The sequence below is a fragment of the Heterodontus francisci genome, chromosome 41 (genome assembly GCF_036365525.1).
Source record: "Heterodontus francisci isolate sHetFra1 chromosome 41, sHetFra1.hap1, whole genome shotgun sequence".
Lineage (NCBI taxonomy): Eukaryota > Metazoa > Chordata > Chondrichthyes > Heterodontiformes > Heterodontidae > Heterodontus > Heterodontus francisci.
In genome coordinates this window covers 19819413-19840599 of record NC_090411.1, presented here as the reverse complement: position 1 = coordinate 19840599, position 21187 = coordinate 19819413, and the positions used below count along the sequence as shown (strand labels likewise).

Genomic DNA, 21187 nt, shown 5'->3' with positions numbered 1-21187 from the left:
CCTCCAGTGGTACATCCCAGCTCCCCTCCTCTGCTCGAGTCCAGCCTACTGTGCACCTCTTCTCCCTCCACCTTTAAAATTCTAATTTTATTCTTTTAATCTCTCAAGGACCCTCTCTCAAACTCTACATTCTTCTGACTGCAGCCTCCTGTGCATCACATCCTTGCTTTGTGGCAACATGGCATCTGTACCTTCAGTAACCCAGTGCCACGCTCTGGAATGTCCTCCCCAAACCCCTCAATCGCCATCTCCTCCATTCTTCAAACCCACCTCTTTGACCAAGCTTTTGGTCGCCCCTCTTAATATCTCCTTCTTTGCCTTCTGAGAACCATCTTTCCCAAAGTAGAGGTACTCTATAAAATGCAAGCTACTGTTGCTATGTCTCCATGCAGTCACTTAGTCTTCTTCACAGTTAACCATGCAACCTATTTTTTGACATTGGCAAATCTTGTCATTGTACCCCTATTCCCCGTGCTGATTATTTATATAAATGAGAAGAGCAATGGTCCTAACATTGACTACCAGCAGGCACCACCCTCACATCCCTACAGTACTAAAATCATCCTTTAGCCTTATAAATACAAGCCTTTCCTTTGAGGCATTAGGGCTCCATCACAAAACGTAATCTCATAGCTAACAATGATGGTGTGCAAAAACACTTGAAGAAATAAAGTTTCAGCTTCTTCCATATCCAGTCACTGGTCGCGTGGGGACTGTTGGGAGTTAGCGGTGATGCAGTTTTAGAGCTCCCTCTGCTATATCTTAATTTCGCCCTCTCTCAAGTTTGCTGCCATTTATTCCAGTTGACAGGACTAACAATACCTGCTCACAGGTTAAAAAAAAAATGCAACCCTTTTTGTTTCTGTCAATCCTACAGAAAGGGCTTTTCCTGCCAATGCCTGATGAGGAATCCCACCTGAATTATTAAACCTAGTGTCTCTCTTGGAGATCCTCAGAAACTGTAACATTCTCTACTTTCAACATCAGACCTGAAAGGGATGTCAGAGAAGTAAGCGACGCCCAGCCAGGTGGATTTCAATTAATGTCGTCCAATAAAATATTCCAATTAGCCACAGGTGAGGCTACAATGACACCATTTTAGCTACATGCACTAATTTTGGTAGAAAACACCGTCCACACAAATACAGCTAAGAGTATTTCATGTGTATATATTTACTTAATAATTATCTGCCATTATTCAGCAACCAAGGAAGTAAAGTGCTCACACAAGCAAAAAACACTTGTACACTCTGCATTATATTTTTCTTAAAAGGTTAAAGTTCCCACGCATACACTGTGCAAACGTGTATTGATATTACAGGCCCAATGATTTATTATTAATTTTTTGTTAGTAATCTGAAATGCAATTCGCCACATCTGGATTCCCAATTAGCCACCCAATTAGTAGCTTGTGGTTAATGTATGGAACGATACTTAATTTATTAACCTGAGAGAATCATGAGTCTCACTAACTGGTACCTAAATCTTACAAATTTGCATTGATTTTTTCCCCCTTCATCAATTGTCTCCCTTCACCTCCTGAACCCAGACAGCCCTTGCTGCAGCTACACCATCACACCGATAGCCTAACCAGCCATCACATGTGAATGATGGCCAGAAATCCCATGTAAGGAAGGCCAACAAAGCACAGCCTCATCTTGTCCTTCCCTGGTGTCCCCACCTACACACTGTCCAGCAAGAATTGAGCAATAGGAAACAGGAGTGGGATATTTGGCACATTTTCCCCTAAGTAACCCTGGGGGTGGAAAGGTTGACTATAGAGCCCCTGGCACATGGATGGGATGTGGCTAACCAATGGAAATTACATTCATTTTTTATGTCTCTTACCATTGGAAAATCATTTGTCTCCCCTATAGAATCCAATAATGTGTCCAGCTCTTCTCCAATAATCTCTTCATCTGGAAATTCCTCTGTAGTTTCAGGCACTGAGAGAGACACCCCATCGCTAACAGGGGGCTTCAGCAGAGCAGGATCTGTCTGTGATTGCTGGATACTAACAGAAACCGAGGCAATGGGGACTGAAGCTTCACTGGCTGGAGCAGGAATAGTGGCTGGAACAGGGATACATGGAAGGTCCGAAGGTGAACCTGCATTGTAGAAGCAAGACAATGACAAAAAGGAGATCACAAATGCAATCATTAGATATAACTAGTAAATTGTCTGTGGCATTGTCAGTTAATGCATATGTTTTTTTCAAATATACAAGGTTAGAACAAAGACTTCAGATACTCACTTCAGAGTCATCTAGTGGCCAGAGTCTGCAACTAGATCATGACAGCTGATATAGCAAAACTGAATGGAAAATGTTGACATAGCAATTTACAATGGTAAATATTGGCCATAAAAGTATGCCAACATGAAATGAGGTTTTTGGACAGAGGTGTGTGCCTTACGCAAGATTTCCCATCATATGCTAATCAGTTTCCCATAGAATTGCTCATAGGAAGTTGGAGAATATATTGTTTGATAAGATAGGAGGGTTATAACAGAGACTAGAAAAAGTGTAAAGTTAGAGCCAAATAAAAATGATAAACTGAACATAAATGATTGAAAGAAAAACAAGAAATGCTGGAAATACTTTGCAGGTCTGGCAGCATCTGTGGAGAGAGAAACAGAGTTAACGTTTCAGGTCAGAGACCCTTCATCAGAACTGACAAATATTAGAAATGTAAAAGGTTTTAAGCAAGTAAGGTGGGGGTGGGGCAAGAGATAACAAAAGAGGTGTTGATAGGATAAGGTCACAGAGAATAACTGACCAGAAGGTCATGGAACAAAGGCAAACAATATGTTAATAGTGTGATGAAAGACAAAGCGTTAGTACAGATAGGGTGTGAATAGACTGTAAAATGAACAGCCCTGGCTACAAGCACTAACATTAAAAAACAAAAAAACAGTGGGTAGGCACAGTAGAAACAAACTAAAATAAAATAAACGAATAAAAAAAAAAGAATAACTAAAAATAAAAAGCAGGACCTGTCATGCTCTGAAATTATTGAACTCAATGTTCAGTCCAGCAGGCTGTAGCGTGCCTAAATCGGTAAATGAGATGCTGTTCCTCGAGCTTGCGTTGATGTTCACTGGAACGCTGCAGCAATCCCAGGACAGAGATGTGAGCATGAGAGCAGGGGGGAGTGTTGAAATGACAAGCAACCGGAAGCTCAGGGTCATGCTTTCGGACTGAGCAAAGGTGTTCCGCAAAGTGGTCACCCAGTCGGCATTTGGTCTCCCCATTGTAGAGGAGACCACATCGTGAGCAGCGAATACAGTATACTACATTGAAAGAAGTACAAGTAAATCGCTGCTTCACCTGAAAGGAGTGTTTGGGGCCTGGAATAGTGAGGAGAGAGGAGGTAAATGGGCAGGTATTACACCTCCTGCAATTGCAGGGGAAGGTGCCGAGGTGGTGGGGATAATGGAGGAGTGGACCAGGGTGTTGCGGAGGGAACAATCCCTTCAGAATGCTGACAGGGGAAGGGAATTGAAGATGCATTCGGTAGTGGCATCATGCTGGAGGTGGCGGAAATGGCGGAGGATGATCCTTTGGATGTGGAGGCTGATGGGGTGGAAAGTGAGGACAAGGGGAACTCTGTCGCGGTTCTGGGAGGGAGGGGAAGGGGTGAGGGTAGAGGTGCGGGAAATGGGCCGGACATGGCTGAGGGCCCTGTGAACCACAGTGGGGGGGGCAAATCCTCGGTTGAGGAAAAAGGAGGTCATATCAGAACCGCTGTCATGGAAGGTAGCATCATCAGAGCAGGGTAATGGAGGAGTGGACGAGGGTGTGGCGGAGGGAACAATCCCTTTAGAATGCTGACAGGGGAAGGGAGGGGAAGATGCGTTTGGTACTGGCATCACGCTGGATGTGGCGGAAGTGGCGGAGGATGATCTTTTGGATGTGGAGGCTGGTGGGGTGGAAAGTGAGGACAAGGGGAACCCTGTCGCAGTTCTGGGAGGGAGGGGAAGGGGGAGGGTAGAGGTGCGGAAAATGGGCTGGACATGGTTGAGGGCCCTGTCAACCACAGTAGGGGGGAATCCTTGGTTGAGGAAAAAGGAAAACATATCAGAAGCACTGTCGTGGATGATTAAAAATCGGGATAAAAGCGTACATGAGAAGGTATTTATATGTTTAGTTTAGTTTCGAGGTACAGCACTGAAACAGGCCCTTCGGCCCACCGAGTCTGTGCCGACCATCAACCACCCATATATACTAATCCTACACTAATCCCATATTCCTACCACATCCTCACCTGTCTCTATATTTCCCAACCACCTACCTATACTAGGGGCAATTTATAATGGCCAATTTACCTACCAACCTGCAAGTCTTTTGGCTTGTGGGAGGAAACCGGAGCACCCGGAGAAAACCCACGCAGACACAGGGAGAACTTGCAAACTCCACACAGGCAGTACCCAGAATTGAACCCGGGTCGCTGGAGCTGTGAGGCTGCGGTGCTAACCACTGCGCCACTGTAGAAGTTTGGGGAAAAACAATAGTCAAAATGAATAAATGTGGGATATATATGGTTATACAGAAAGGAAGAACTGTCATTTGTAAAACTCATTGAATAACCTCAAGACATTCCAAAATACAGTCAATGGAGTACTTCTGAAGTGTAGTTACTGTTGTAAAGTTGGGGAAAATTGCAGGCAATTTGCATTCTGCAAGATCCCGCAGACAGCAAGATAAATAAGCAGCTCATCTCAGTTTATAAAAGAAAATAGTTGAGAGATAAATGTCGGCCGGGACTCCGGGAGAACTCCCTTGCCTTTCTTTAAATAATACTGCGGGATTTCGGTTTAACATTTTATCTGAAAGACAGCACCTTCCACAGTGCAGCACTTCCTCAGGTTATGTGCTCAAGTCTCCAGTGCAGGGCTCAAGTCAAATCCAAATATAGTCTTCACAGGAAGTGCAGAATAACTGGATCAGGGGTAACGCAGTTCCCATTTTCAAGTCACACATTCTGTCCCTATTTTTGTATATTTTAAATTCCTATGTTCACATTATTAATGGAGACCATCCATCTAAAACTGGTCATGCTGTAATTATACATTCCCCAGGTAGGAGTAATGACAGCACAAGAAGTTTATGTAGGTTGATGTTTAGTTAACATTATATGTTTAGTTAACATTATATGTGCAGATTTAAAAAAAAATTATGGAAAAAGTTGACAAGAGGTGTGCCGATGTAGATTTTGATATAACTATTATGTAGATTGTATGCATCATTGAACTCATGACCCATTGTCACCTCTCCCACTTTGTCAATTTTTCTGAAACCTCAGATCTACATAACTGCTTACCCTGTAGCCAAGGTTCACCAGAATGATACCGAGGTGAAATGGCACAATTATGAGGATAGGTTGCATAGACTTGACTTGTATTCCCTTGAGTATAGAAGACTAAGGGGTGATTTAACTGAGATGTTTAAGATGATTAAAAGGAGTTGATCAGGTTGATAGAGAGAAACTATTTCCTCTGGTAGGGAGAGGCCAAAACTAATAAAGGATACTGAACGAAGGCAGATAAATGGAGTTAAGGTACAGATCAGCTGTGATCAAAGTGAGTGGTGACTAGTTCAAGGGGCTGAATGACATCTCCCTGTTCCTATGTTCCCATGTTAGTTTTCTCTCCACTCTACAATCTACTGGCTCAAGTCTGGTGTCATCTAGTTGCTGTTTCAGATTGATCGATTCTCTGCTGCTCTTTTCTATTGGTGGACTCCTGCACTGTGAGCATTAGCCCTCAGGCTCTCAGTATCATTGTTATCAATCACGAGTTTGCCAATACCAAAGGGGAGAGATATCAGTGCAGCTGGAAACTTTTCAGCTTTTGCCACCAAAGGAAGCAAGGGAGTAAAGCATCCTCTACTCTAACATAGAAATGTACTTCAACCACCTAGCTTCCTGAGATTTATCCATTGCATAAATTAGTGAAGCTCCAACTTCACAATCTAACCTTTCCTCCTCTGAGTGAGACAGACAATTCAGTGTTTATTGCCTTAAGCTATGCAGCATTTTCCTGCTGTGCACCTGCTCCCAGAAGGAATTGAGCTGTGGCTGCCCAAATCCATTTCACTTGAGATCTTTACAGCAGAACAAAGAAAGGGGAATATCAGCTAGTATCGACTGTGGTGCAGATTCATATTTCTGCAGCAAGCAGCGTAAAAGAAACTCACCTGATTCTATGTCATCTATGTCACTTGTGCCATTTATGGAGACCTGTGGGAGAATACAAAGAACTGAAATTGGCTTTCAATGTAACTGTACTTTCACCGTAAACCTGCTTTATATCCCAATATAACCTGATGATACCAGGACTGAGAGGTTACAACTTTAGATTGGAAATTTGCATGTGGCACTCAACTATTTAAGAAAGGCAAGAGAGGGAAACCAGAGAATTAAGACCATTAAGCCCAACAGCTAACATGTTTGGAAATTAGTAGAGTCGACAATTAAGGATAGCGTGACTGAACATCTTGAAAATTTAACATTTTCACTTGATCAGAGAGTGCACGCATGGATTTATAAAGGGTAGATCATGCCTGACAAATCTGACTGAATTTTTTTTGAGGAGTTGAAAAAGTAGTGGACAGTGGAATGTCTATGGATGTTATTTATATGGACTTCCAGAAGACATTTGATAAAGTCCCTCATAAGAGACCGTTGGCTAAAGTTAAATCTTGTGGAACTGAAGGCAAATTATTGACCTGGTTCGGAAGTTGGCTGAACAACAGGAGAAAGAGAGCAGGGATAATGCATTCTAATTGGCAGGAAGTGATGTCCCAGAGGAATTGGAACCTCAACTATTCACTCTATTTATTCATGACTTAGGTGAGTTACATATCCAAGTTTGCCGATGACACAGAGATAGTAGGCATTATAAGCAGTATTGATGGAAGCATAAAAATTAAAAAGAGATAATAGTTTCAGTGAATAGGCAAATCTGTGGCAAATGAATTACAATATAGATAATTGTGAGGTCACACACTTTTGATCTAAGCAGAATAGAACAAAGTACTTTCTAAATGGTCATTGTTATACTGAAGGAAACATGGCAATCAATTTGCACAAAACAAGGTACCACAAAGCATCATGATAATGATCAGATAATTTTTTTTTTAAAAGAGAGGTTGATTGGGGAATAAATATTTGCCAGGACATGGGTGAGAACTCCCTTGCTCTTCTTCAAATAGCACCCTGGGATCTTTTTTTATTCACTCGAGAGGACCTCTTGGTTTAAAGTCTCATCCAGAGGATGACACCTCCAACAGTGCAGCACTCCCTCAGTATTGCACTCGAGTGCCACAATAGATCATTGAACATAAGCTCCTGGAGTGGAAGAACCAACATGATTGTTGAAGGAACTTTGATAAACTTCTTTTCAGGCGTTAGACTGGATCCTTTTTGTATGTTACAGAATTTCATAAGGCAGACAATTTTGATCAGTTGTCTTTTAGTTCAATGCAGAATTTAAGCCAGCCAGCATGCTTTGATCCTGCACAAACACTGAACACGTGATTTATTAAGTATCACCCAAACTACAGTTGGTACAACAGAAACACATACAGCTGGTTGATATTTCTTAAGTAGAAACTAACTGGCCTAAAAATATAAAAAAAGGAGTCAGCTTACCTGATTACTGTTCATTGAGTTGCCAATAGCCGTCAGACCCACTGTATCCACATCATGCTGAAAAAGAGAGAATATTTGTGGATTTGGTGTGGCTTAATGTAGGTATGCCACATCAGAGCCCAGGCTTCTCCACGGTCACTGAAAAGCTCGACACCTGACTAATGCAATAGTGAGGAAGGATATTATCTGTATGGGTAGAGCTGAGAAACACTAAGGGGCAAAAAACATTAGTGGGGATTGTATATAGACCTCCAAACTGTAGTGGTGATGTTGGGAATGGCATTAAACAGGAAATTAGAGATGTATGCGATAAAGGAACATCTGTAATTATGGGTGACTTTAATCTGCATACAGATTGGGCAAATCAAATTAGTCACAATACCATAGAGGAGGAATTCATGGACTGTATACGGAATGGTTTTCTGGACCAATACCAACTAGAGAATGGACCATCCTAGACTGGGTATTGTGTAATGAGAGAGGAATAATTGACAGTCTAGTTGTGCAAGACCCCTTGGGGATGAGTGACCATAATATGATAGAATTCTTCATCAAGATGGAGAGTGATGTAGTTGATTCTGAGACTAGGGTCCTGAATCTTAATAAAGGAAACTATGAAGCAATGAGGCGCGAGTTGGCTATGATGGATTGGCAAACGTTACTTAAAGAGATGACGGTGGATAGGCAATGGCAAACAATCAAAAAGCTCATGGATGAACTGCAATAATTGTTTATTCCTGTCTGGCACAAAAGTAAAACGGGAAAGGTAGCCAAACCATGACTTACAAGGGAAATTAGAGATAGCATTAGGTCCAAGGAAGAGGCATATAAATTTGCCAGAGAAAACAGACCCGAGGATTGGGAGCAGTTTAGAATTCAGCAACGGAGGACCAAGGGATTGATTAAGAAGGGGAAAATAGAGTACGAGAGCAAGCTTGCAGGGAACATAAAAACTGACTGTAACTGTTTCTATAGGTATGTGAAGAGAAAAAGATTGGTGAAGACAAATGTAGGTCCCTTACAGTCAGAAACAGGGGAATTTATTATGGGGAACAAAGAAATGTTTGACCAATTAAATGCATACTTTGGTTCTGTCTTCACAAAGGAGGACACAAATAACATACCAGAAATGTTGGGGAACACAGGGTTTAGTGAGAGGGAAGAACTGAAGGAATTCAGTATTAGTAGAGAAATGGTGTTGGGGAAATTGTTGCGATTGAAGGCCGATAAATCCCCAGGGCCTGATAATCTACATCCCAGAGTACTTAAGGAAGTGGCCCTAGAAATAGTGGATGCATTGGTGGTCATCTTTCAATATTCCACAGACTCTGGAACAGTTCCTACAGATTGGAGGGTAGCTAATGTAACCCCACTATTTAAAAAGGGAGGTACAGAGAAAATAGGGAATTATAGACCAGTCAGCCTGACGTCAGTAGTGGGGAAAATTCTAGAGTCCATTATCAAAGATTTTATAGCAGAGCACTTGGAGAATAGTGGTAGAATCGGACAAAGTCAGCATGGATTTACGAAAGGGAAATCATGCTTGACAAATCTACTAGAATTATTCGAGGATGTAACTAGTAGAGTTGATGAGCAGGAGCCAGTGGATGTGGTTTATTTGGACTTTCAGAAGGCTTTTGATAAAGTCCCACATAAGAGGTTAGCATGTAAAAGTAAAGTGCATGGGACTGGGGGTAGTGTATTGCGATGGCAGACAGGAAACAAAGAGTAGGAATAAATGGGTCTTTTTCCAAATGGCAGGCAGTGACTAATGGTGTACCACAGGGATCGGTGCTAGGACCCCAGCTATTCACAATATACATTAATGATTTAGATGAGGGAACTAAATGTAATATCTCCAGATTTGCAGATGAAACAAAACTGGGTGGGAGGGTGAGGGTTGAGTTGTGAGGAGGATGCAGAGAGGCTTCAGGGTGAATTGGACAAGTTGAGTGAGCGGGCAAATGCATGGCAATTGCAGTATAATGTGGATAAATGTGAGGTTATCCACTTTGGTAGCAAAAACAGGACGGTAGATTATCTGAACGGCTATAAACTGAGAGAGGGGAATATGCAGCGAGACCTGGGTGTTCTCGTACACCAGTCGCTGAAGGTAAGCATGCAGGTGCAACAGGCAGTAAAAAAGGCAAATGACATGTTGGCCTTCATAGCGAGAGGATTCGAGTACAGGAGCAGGGATGTCTTGTAATTATACAGGGCCTTGGTGAGGCCACACCTGGAATATTGTGTGCAGTTTTGGTCTCCTTATCTGAGGAAGGATATTCTTGCTATAGAGGGAGTGCAGCGAAGGTTTACCAGACTGATTCCTGGGATGGCGGGACTGACGTATGAGGAGAGATTGAGTCGGATAGGATTATATTCGCTGGAGTTCAGAAGTGTGAGGGGGGATCTCATAGAAACCTATAAAATTCTAACAGGACTTGACAGGGTAGATACAGGAAGGATGCTCCCGATGGTGGGGGAGTCCAGAACCAGGGGTCATAGTCTAAGGATACAGGGTAAACCTTTCATGACTGAGAGGATGAGAAATTTCTTCACTCAGAGTGGTTAGCCTGTGGAATTCGCTACCACAGAAAGCAGTTGAGGGCAGTTAGGGGCGGCACAGTGGCGCAGTGGTTAGCACCGCAGCCTCACAGCTCCAGGGACCCGGGTTCGATTCCGGGTACTGCCTGTGTGGAGTTTGCAAGTTCTCCCTGTGTCTGCGTGGGTTTTCTCCAGGTGCTCCGGTTTCCTCCCACAAGCCAAAAGACTTGCAGGTTGATAGGTAAATTGGCCATTATAAATTGTCACTAGTATAGGTAGGTGGTAGGGAAATATAGGGACAGGTGGGGATGTTTGGTAGGAATATGGGATTAGTGTAGGATTAGTATAAATGGGTGGTTGATGTTCGGCACAGACTCGGTGGGCCGAAGGGCCTGTTTCAGTGCTGTATCTCTAATCTAATCTAAAACATTGTATGTTTTGAAGAAGGAATTAGAAATAGCTCTTGGGGCGAAAGGGATCAAAGGATATGGGGGGAAAGTGGGAACAGGTTACTGAGCTGGATGATCAGCCATGATTATAATGAATGACGGAGCAGGCTCGAAGGCCTACTCCTGCTCCTATTTTCTATGTTTCTGTTCTCTGTGCAAGTACAGAACTTGCTCAAGAATAGCTCAAATGAGTAATGTAATTCATTAATGATGCACACTGTATGGTCACCTCCTATGCATTTTGCCAGCTTACTTCTCCTTTACTGAAGGTAATGGCTGTTTTTGTTACAACAGGAAGAGATTACAAATGATTTCATAGCAGTTCAAATTTTGCTTTTTGGCTGTTTATCCAATTTCCTTTCGAAAGCCACGATTGAATCTGCTTCCACCAGACTCTCAAGACAGTGCATTGCAGGTCCTAACCACTCACTGTATAAAGAAAGATTTTCCTCATGTTGCCGTTGCTTCTTTTGCCAATCAGCTTAAATCGGTGTCCCCTGTTTCTCGACCCTTCCGCCAACAGGAACAGTTTCTCTCTCTTTGGGGGATGGCGCAGTGGTTAACACCGCAGCCTCACAGCTCCAGCGACCCGGGTTCACTTCCAGGTACTGCCTGTGCGGAGTTTGTATGTTCTCCCTGTGATCGCGTGGGTTTCCGCCGGGTGCTCCGGTTTCCTCCCACAGCCAAAGACTTGCAGGTTGATAGGTAAATTGGCCATTGTAAATTGCCCCTAGTGTAGGTAGGTGGTAGGAGAATGGTGGGGATGTGGTAGGGAATATGGGATTAATGTAGGATTAGTATAAATGGGTGGTTGTTGGTCAGCACAGACTCGGTGGGCCGAAGGGCCTGTTTCAGTGCTGTATCTCTCTATGACTCTCTACCCTATCTGGACCCCTCATGATCTTGAGCACCTTTATCAAATGTTTTCTCAACCTTCTTTTTTCTAACAAAAGAACAAAAGGGTGGGGGAATGGAACTAGCTGAGTTTCTCTTGCAGAGAGTTGGAATGGACACTCTGGGCCAAATGACCTCCTTCTGTGCTGGAACCATTCTATGATCCTATGATTTATAGAACCACAGAATGATATGGCACAGGAGGAGGATATTCAGTCCTTGTTCCTGTGACGGGTCTTCATGATTTTAAATGCCTCTATTAAAACTCCCCTTAATCTTCTCTCCTCTAAGGAGAACAATCCCAGCCTCTCCACATAGCTGAAGTCCTGCTGCCCTGGTACCATTCTAGTAATTCTCCGCTTCACTTCCTCTAAAGCCTTGACATCCTTCCTAAAATGTTGTGGCCGAGAACTGGATACAATACTCTAGTTGGGGCTTAACCAGTGGTTATAAAGGTTAAGCATAACATTCTTCACCCTAATGTCCCCTCATGTGCCATTCAATCTTCTGACTAGTCTCCTCTGCATCATGCTCATCATCCACTCCATCAGTGGCACAGCTTTCAGCCACTTTGGCCCTACACTCTAGATCGCTTTCCCTAAAGCTCTCTCCCTCTTGACTTTAAAAGCCTCCTGAAAACCCATCTGTTAACTAACCTCTTAACACAAAGGCCCTGGTTCAGTCCCTCTCTGCCTGTCAACAATCTGAGACTTTCTTTTCTACATCTACATCTACAAATCCAAGTTGCTGTTTATTGTCTTCAGATCCCCTTCATAAAAGGCAATAAACTACTTGCAATGTTCATTACACATGAATGCAACCATTGTAAAGCAATTGCTTTGTTTCAGCCAGGGTGCACTACAATGGGGCCCTACACCCTGAGCTGAGCAGGGGGAATGGTGGGGGGTTGGTATTGTGGGGAAAGCAGCCAGATTTCCTGTACTTGATCAATAACGCATTATTAGTCATCAAGACTGTCTAAAGAGCTGGGACTCTACACTTTACAGAAATGTAGACTGAACAAGGTTTATAAGATGGTGAAGGGTTGTGTTTGCGTAGATGGCTTGTTCCAGTTAAATAATTATAGAATCATAGAAATTTACGGTACCGTAGGGGGCTATCATGACTGCGCTGGCCGATAAAGAGCTACCCAACCTAATCCCACTTTCCAACTCTTGGTCTGCAGTTTCTCCTCAACTCCCCTCTAATCCTCTACCAATTACTTGAAATCTATACCTCCTGTTTATTGACCTCTGCTAAGGGAAATAAGTTCTTCCTATCCACTCTACCTATGGCTGTCAAAATTTATATATCTCAATTAAATCTCCCCTCATCCTCCTCTGTTCCAAAAATAACCCCATCCTATCCAATCTTTCCAAACAGCTTAAAATTAATACAAATAAATTTAGGTTAGGGAGGACCAGGGGTCACAATTTTAATTTACATAAGGCCAAAATTTAGGTTAGATGTCAAGAGGTGGTTCCTTTCCTACAGAATAGTGGACCTGTGAAACAGGCTGCAGAGGAACAGGACGCAGATTTGATGAATTCCTTCAGGCGAGAGCTGGACCTGCTTCTGGCTGGGACGGAGAGTAGATATACATATGGTAGGTACTACACAGAATTATCAGAGTCAGTGTGATCGCCTGGACAATCTTCGATTGCCTTGATAGATTGGAATGGAATTTCCCAGATCTTATGACTCCCTAGTTCTAGTCTCCCCAGCCAGCGGGAACATCATCTCAGCATCTACCCTTGTCAAACCCCTTAAGAATTATGATCGTAATATCCAATAACCCCCAGGGAAAAATAAATATTCGGGGATAAGAGGGAAAAAAAACATGCAGCAGGCCAATAACACTCACCTGAGCTCTGATGTATGCTTTACGGATCCTTAGCCCCAACTTCTGTGCCAGTTCTTGTGTCCATTTGATTACATTTTCGTCCTAAACAGATAAAAGATAATACATTGTTCCACCTTCGATCCTTATGCTTTTAAGCAAATATCTGTTAAGGTTACTGACATTTTGGAAGCCACCATGTTTATACTAACAGAGTGCTTCCCCTGACAGCTCAGCAAGTTATACAGGGAGTTACTGAGCCATACAGGCCTGCAAGGTCCCAGGTCGAATCCCTAGTTTGTGCTAAGTGAGCTGATCTTGTAAGGCAAGGCTATTAAGGGATATGGAATCAAAATGGGAAAATGAGGCTAAATTATCGGTCAGCCGAAAGAAAGAACTTGCATTTATATAGCCCATGATATAACTGAATGTTGGAACAGGCTCAAGGGGCTGAATGGCCAACTCCTGCTCCTATGCCCTTAGTTCAGAATTCGTAACAATACCGGAGGGGGCCCTGCACTTGTGGAATTGTACCCCAGGGTATCAACATCTTTAAGAGAGGAGGGAGGAGACAAATTATGTTAAAGGACAAAAAAAAACTCATGCCAATAACATTTTGCTGCTGACATTCACCCAAGGATCCTTACAAGAAATGGGACAGATGCTATATTGTGCCCCATGCTAGATTCATTTACTAGCTTGCTAGAATCAGGACTGTTCCGTCAGACTGGAAGGATAGTTCCAATTTCTAAAAAAGATAAGACAGAGCTGCATAACTGTAGGCCCACTAGTTTGACTTCAGTAATAGGCAAGATGTTCAAAGGTATATTAAAAGATGCCCAAAAATGTGTTATCATCAAAAAAACTAAAACGGAATCTTAGGAAAAGAATGCTAAGGTGCTACATTTTGTCACCTATGTTATATGCCTCGGAGACATGGAGAACAAACAAAAAAAAGTCTACTGATTAGTTGAATGCATTTAAGATGTGGACATATGGGAGGATGTTCCATATATCCTACACAGACAGAAAGACTAATGAAGAAGAGCTGGGAATGGCTGGAGGAAAGAGGAAATTAGTGCATAACATTAAAGAGAGAAAGATACAATATTTTGGTCATATCTGGAGCAGAAGATAGAGACAATTAGTGGAAGGAAAGATCAACAGAAAACACAGGAAAGGGAAGCAGAAGAGAAAATGGATGATGAATATAATAGACTGGATGCAGCTGACCTATGTGGAATGCATAAGGGCAGCACAGGACAGACAGAGGTGGACATCCATGGCAGTCAACTTTCTGGGAAGAAGATGGCACCAATGAATGAACAAAATAATGATCACTTGGAGAAAGAATGCATTCTCAAAAACACTCAACACGGCTTCCAGAAAAGAAGGCCATGTCTTACAAATTTGACTGAATATTTTGAAGAAGTTGCTAAGCTTTTGGATAAGGATAACGTGGTAGACATTGGCTGCCTGAACTATTAAAAAAACGTTTGATAAGAGGCTACTCTTCAATATTTTATCTGTTGCAGTGGAGTGAGAATTGGCTGATTGCCCATAGGCAGCAAGTTGTTAATGGATCTGGATCTGCTTAGAGACCCGTTACAATTCATGTTGTAATTGGATCGTTGTTGGGACATTTGCTCTTTACTATATCCATTAATGACATAGATGTATGTGTTGGGGAAGTGATTGCCAGTTGGCAGACAATACTAAGCTAGTGCGAGTGTAAGGATTGTACAGGAAGCTCAAATACTGCAAGTAAATCTCGCTGTGTGGGTGAATGGGCCCTTGTTCGGCAAATGATACTTAATTTGGAAAAGTGCAGTTTTATACACATGGGCAGATCTAATGCTAAATATACATGCACCCTCCAGGGACAGAACTGAAGTCTGTGGTGAAAGAGAAAGATCTGGATGTTATCGTGCATCAGTCTCTAAAGGCTCATAATCAATGCCATGCAGCTACATCTAAAGCAAACAAGTTGCGTTCATAGGACAATTCATTACAAAACCTTTTTGTCCTGTGCAAGATCTAAATTAGGCTTCATTTAGTATCGCCTGCTTAGCTTTGGACCCCTCACATGTTGGGAGTTATTGAGGCTTTGTAAAAGGTGCAGAAGAGCAGAACACTGACTCCTAGTTTAAAACCCATTAGCTACCCAGACAGGATTAAAGAGCTGGGTCAGTACACTTCAGAGAAGCATAGACTCAGGGGTGATTTGATCAAAGTTTATAAAAGTGAAGGGACTATATTGTGTTCACGTGGACAAATTATTTTTAATAGGCAAGTTAGGGAAAACCAACGGTCACACTTTCAAGTTAGGCAAGGGTAGAACTAGATTGGATGTGATTATTCTATTCCCAGAGAGTAGTGGACCCATGGAACAGGCTGCTCTCTGCTACAGTGAACACTGATTTGCTTTACACCTTCAAGAGAGTGCAAGACCAGTTTCTGGCTAGAGCACAGATCATATTGTACAGAGGTAGGTACCTGTAATATAAGTCAGGATCAACGTGACCTCTCCTGGACTAATTGTGATCGCCTAAAGGGTTTGGAGAATTTTCCAAATATTTATCCTTAATAGGGATTTTTATCTGCTTCTTCTCCTCTCCAGGGATAATTACATGGCTGTGGGTGGAGTGCCTGTATTATGATTGTATATTTGTAAGACCAGGAGGTTGAACGCAAATTATTCCCAACATCATCTGAGCTAATTGTTATTCGAACTCCTTTTTCACTGTTTGACTACGTGGAAAAGTGGGAGTTGCAAGAGACCGGTTAATGCACTGAAGCATCGAGATTATACTGCCACAGAGAATTCATGCTTGACCAACCTTACTGAATACTTTGAAGTAGTAACAGAAAGAGTAAACAGGATAATGAAGGAAATGTAATATGTGCAAACTTTCAAAAATTTTTCTTATTTATTCATGGGATGTGGACATCGCTGGCTAGGCCATCATTTATTGCCCATCGCTAATTGTCTTTGAGGTGATGGTGGTGAGCTGGCTTCTTGAACTGCTGCTGTGCTTGTGGTGTAGGTGCACCCACAGTGCTGTTAGGAAGGGAGTTCCAGGATTTTGACCCAGCGACAGTGAAGGAACAGCGATATAGTTCCAAGTCATGATGGTGTGTGGCTTGGAGGGAAACTTGCAGGTGCCAATGTTCCCATGCATCTGCTGCCCTTCTTCTTCAAGGTGGTAGAGGTCGTGGTTTTGGAAGGTGCTGTCAAAGGAGACTTGGTGAGTTGCTGTAGCGCATCTTGTATATGGTACACACTGCTGCCACTGTGCATTGGTGGTGAAGGGAGTGAATGTTTGTTTATTTATTTATTTAGAGATACAGCACTGAAACAGGCCCTTTGGCCCACTGAGTCTGTGCCGACTAAACCACCTATTTATACTAACCCTACAGTAATCCCATATTCCCTACCACCTACCTACACTAGGGGCAATTTACAATGGCCAATTTACCTATCACCTGCAAGTCTTTGGCGGTGGGAGGAAACCGGAGCACCCGGCGAAAACCCACACGGTCACAGGGAGAACTTGCAAACTCCGCACAGGCAGTACCCAGAATTGAACCCGAGTCCCTGGAGCTATGAGGCTGTAGTGCTAACCAAGCGGGCTGCTTTGTCCTGGATGGTGTTGAGCTTCTTGAGTGTTGCTGAGCTGCACTCATCCAGGTAAGTGGAGAGTATTCCATCACACTCCTGACTTGTGCCTTGTAGATAGTGGACAAGCATGGGGAGACAGGAGGTGAGTTACTCATCACAGAATTCCTAGCCTCTGACCTTCGACAAGGTACCACATAGCAGACTCGTGACTAAGATTAGAACATGTGAAGTCAGGGGACAAGTAGCAGAATGGATCGTAAACTGGCTACAACAGAGAGTTGGGATTAAAGGTAGTTACTCAGACTAGCGAAAGGTGGGAAGTGGTTTCCCACAGGTATCAGTGGGTTGCTGGGACCACTGTTGTTCAATATTTACACAAATCATTTGTACCTGAGAACTTCCACTAATATCCCCATCCTCAATAGAAAACTGAAAGCCCAGCACATCAGTGTAAAAGATAAGGGTGAAGCATTTGCAACAATCTTCAGCCAGAAGTGCCAAGTGGATGATCCATCTCGGCCTCCTCCTGAAGGCCCCAGCATCACAGATGCTGGTTTTCAGCCAATTTGATTCACTCCACGTAATATCAAGAAACGAATGAAGGCACTGGATACTACAAAGTGCTCCAGAACTTTCTGCGTCCCTAGCCAAGCTGTTCCAGTACAGCTACAACATTGGCATTTACCTGGCAATGTGGAAAATTGCCCAGGTATGTCCTGTACACAAAAAAAAGCAGGACAAATCCAACCCGGCCAATTATCGCCCCATCAGTCTACTCTCAATCATCAGTAAAGTGATGGAAGGTGTCGTCGCCAGTGCTATCCAGCTGCACTTGCTTAGCAATAACCTGCTCAGCAATGCTCAGTTTGGGTTCCGCCAGGGCCACTCAGCTCCTGACCTCATTACAGCCTTGGTTCAAACATGGACAAAAGCGCTGAACTCAAAAGGTGAGGTGAGGGTGACTGCCCTTGACATCAAGGCAGCATTTGACCGAGTATGGCATCAAGGAGCCCTAGCAAAACTGAGGTCAATGGGAATCAGAGGGGAAACTCTCCACTGGTTGAGTCATGCCTAGTGCAAAGGAAGATGGTTGTGGTTGTTGGAGGTCAATCATCTCAGCTCCAGGACATCTCTGCAGGTTCTCCTGAAGGTAGTGTCCTAGGCCCAACCATCTTCAGCTGCTTCATCAATGATCTTCCTTCAATCATAAGGTCAGAAGTAGGGATGTTCGCAGATGATTGCACAATGTACAGCACCAGTTGTGACTCCTCAGATACTAAAGTAGTCTGTGTAGAAATGCAGCAAGACCAGGACAATATCCAGGCTTGGGCTGATAAGTGGCAAGTAACATTCTCACCACACAAGTGCCAGGCAATGACCATCTCCTAAAGAGAGAATCTAACCATCTCCCCTTGATATTCAATGGCATTCAATCGGTGAATCCCCCACTAACAACATCTTGGGGAGCTTACCATTGACCAGAAACTGAACTGGAGAAGCCATATATACACTGTGGTTACAAGAACAGGTCAGAGGCCAGGAATCCCGTGGGGTGTAACTCACCTCCTGACTTCCCAAAGCCTGTCCATCATCTACAAGGCACAAGTCAGTTGTGTGATGAAATACTCTCCACTTGCCTGGATGGGTGCAGCTCCAACAACACTCAAGAAGTTTGACAGCATCCAGGACAAAGCAGCCCATTTGATTGGCACCCCGCCCACAAACATTCACTCCCTCCACCACCGACACACAGTGGCAGCAATGGGTACCATCTACAAGATGAATTGCAGCAACGCACCAAGACTCCTCAGACAGCACCTTCCAAACGTGTGACATAGAACATAGATAGAACATAGAACATACAGCACAGAACAGGCCCTTCGGCCCACAATGTTGTGCCGATCCTTTGTCCTCTGTCAAGGACAATTTAATCTATACCACCTAGAAGAACAAGGGCAGCAGATGTATGGGAACATCACCACTTGCAAGTTTCCCTCCAAGCCACACACCATCCTGACTTGGAACTATATCGCTGTTCCTTCACTGTCCCTGGGTCAAAATCCTGGAACTCCCTTCCTAACAGCACCCCACATGGATTGCAGCGGTTCAAGAAGGCAGCTCACCACCACCTTCTCAAGGGCAAATAGGGTTGGGCAATAAATGCTGGCCTAGCCTGCGACACCAACATCCCATGAACAAGTAAAATAAAAAAAGTACAATATCAAAATTTACAAATGACACCAAATTGTGGAGACAGTTACTACTGAGGAGGACCATGACAAAATACAAGATGACCTTAACAAACCTGCAGAGTGGATGTGTAACATCTTTACCAGGACAGTACCTAGAATGTGGAACTCTCTACCACATAGAGTGGTTGAGGCAAATAACATAGATGTGTTTGAGGGGAAGCTAGATAAACATGAGGAATAGAGTTTATGCTGATTGGGTGAAATGAAGAGGGGTGGGTGGAGGGTGAAATGAAGAGGGGTGGGTGGAGGCTTCTGTGAACATAGATCAGGAGGGCTGAATGGCCTGATTCTGTGCTGTAATTTCTATTTTTTTTGAATCAGAAAATGGTGTGGCCACAAAATAAAAAGGGCACCACTAAAACAATTGGCTCAAAGCAAATTAAAAACTCATATGGGATTGGAATATTATTCTACTCTACCAGTCAACGTCTGTCGCTCTTTGGTCTGCCTGAAACTTGCTGGTCTTACAGTGCAAAGAGCTATCCACGACCGAGTGTTGCAGGCTGGCACATTCCATGGTCCAGGACGACGTGCTGAGGGATGCAATAAAGCTTGGGGCAGACGCCGCAAAGGCTCAATGGGGAAAGGCCACTGTATAAGGTCCTCCCGCCACAGTGAACCGAGGGGCTGGAACGTATATAAAACCCCTCGGGCTCTATGCACCAAAATATGGTTTTGCTGTGTAATCCAAATATACATTGCATGTAAAATGGAATGGAATGGTTGTGAGGCAACTCACGTTCTGTATTGAAGAAAACTGATTTCTTTTACACCTTCTGGAATGCCAACTTGGAACTGTTTCGTAATTTTTTTTTAAAACAGATTTTTATAAAGTATATTTTTGGAATAAAAAAACAATGTCTGTCGCTGTGGGCCAGGTGGGCATGTGCAAGCCCTCGGAAGAGGGTGAGGCATCTGGAGGACTCCCCCCTTTCCTACACCAACCACCCCCCCCCCCCCCCATCAACTTTATGCACCTTGGATCTGTGGACAGTAGTTACAACAGGCCCTGGAACTGATCGATCAGGAGGGTCGAGGGGCTAAATGGCCTCCTCCTGTTCCTATGTTCCATCATTCAATTAGATTATGGCTAATAGAGGCATTTAAGATTGAGGGATTTTGATAGTTTTTTTCCCCCCAGTTTACCCTACTTCCATTGGTCATGAGAGGGCATCAATTTTAGATCTCACAAAGGGAGAGGTTAGGAGTTTTTTGGTTTTTACACAGAAGGTTGTTCAGGGCATGGAATGCCTATGAGAACTAGTTATGGAAGGAAACTTATAATAGTTTTTAAAAGGGATGGGGATAGGTGCTTGAAACAGGAAAAGTTTACAAGAGTGTGGGCAAAGGGCTGGAGTGGATTAAATGGACAGCTTCTTCAGAGAGCTATCATAAGCATAATGGGCTGAATAGCCTCCTTCTCGGCTGTAAGACTCTACAATGCTCGGAGCTGGGAAGGAGGGAATGTTGCTACACTCAAGTAAATTTTATACATTTCCAGTCCAGGTGGAGACATGAAAGCCAAAACTGCTCTGCCGTGGAAACAGGCCTACTCACCTGGGGAACAGCAAAGGAGCACTTGGCAATACATTCATAAGCTTCTTTATGCTTTCCTAGTGCGTTCAGTGCCCGTGTTTTCCGATAAAGTGCCCGGTAGTTATTTTCATTGAGCTTTAGCGTGCTTTCACAGTCTTCCAGAGCTTTCTCATATACACCCTGCAATAACAGTCAAAGTTAACAACTCCATGGCACAGATTCTTATTTCTCCGCCTCCCTCAGGAAGGGAAAAAGTCACTTTATTTTTTATTCGTCCTCCCAAATTTCTGAAGGTGCCGAATCTTTCTGGGATGGGGTTCTAGAGATACCAGCCCCGCAATAGCTCAACCAAGTAGCCATTCTATCACTGAGTGCCTCTCAACCTGCCTGTAAAGGCC

At 43.4% G+C, this 21187-nt stretch overlaps 1 protein-coding gene across 3 annotated transcripts in view; it reads right to left on the bottom strand.

Annotated features, from left to right (window-relative positions):
• zc3h7bb (zinc finger CCCH-type containing 7Bb) overlaps positions 1 to 21187 on the bottom strand; it is a 107729-nt gene that overhangs the window by 50724 nt on the left and 35818 nt on the right. For all 3 annotated transcript variants that reach the window (XM_068019430.1, XM_068019432.1, XM_068019431.1), the window contains exons 5-9: positions 20811 to 20969; positions 13404 to 13484; positions 7653 to 7709; positions 6197 to 6239; positions 1849 to 2108 (exon numbers count right to left, since the gene is read on the bottom strand). In XM_068019430.1, coding sequence (XP_067875531.1) covers positions 1849 to 2108; positions 6197 to 6239; positions 7653 to 7709; positions 13404 to 13484; positions 20811 to 20969 — 600 coding nt within the window. The remainder of the gene's footprint in view (positions 1 to 1848; positions 2109 to 6196; positions 6240 to 7652; positions 7710 to 13403; positions 13485 to 20810; positions 20970 to 21187) is intronic.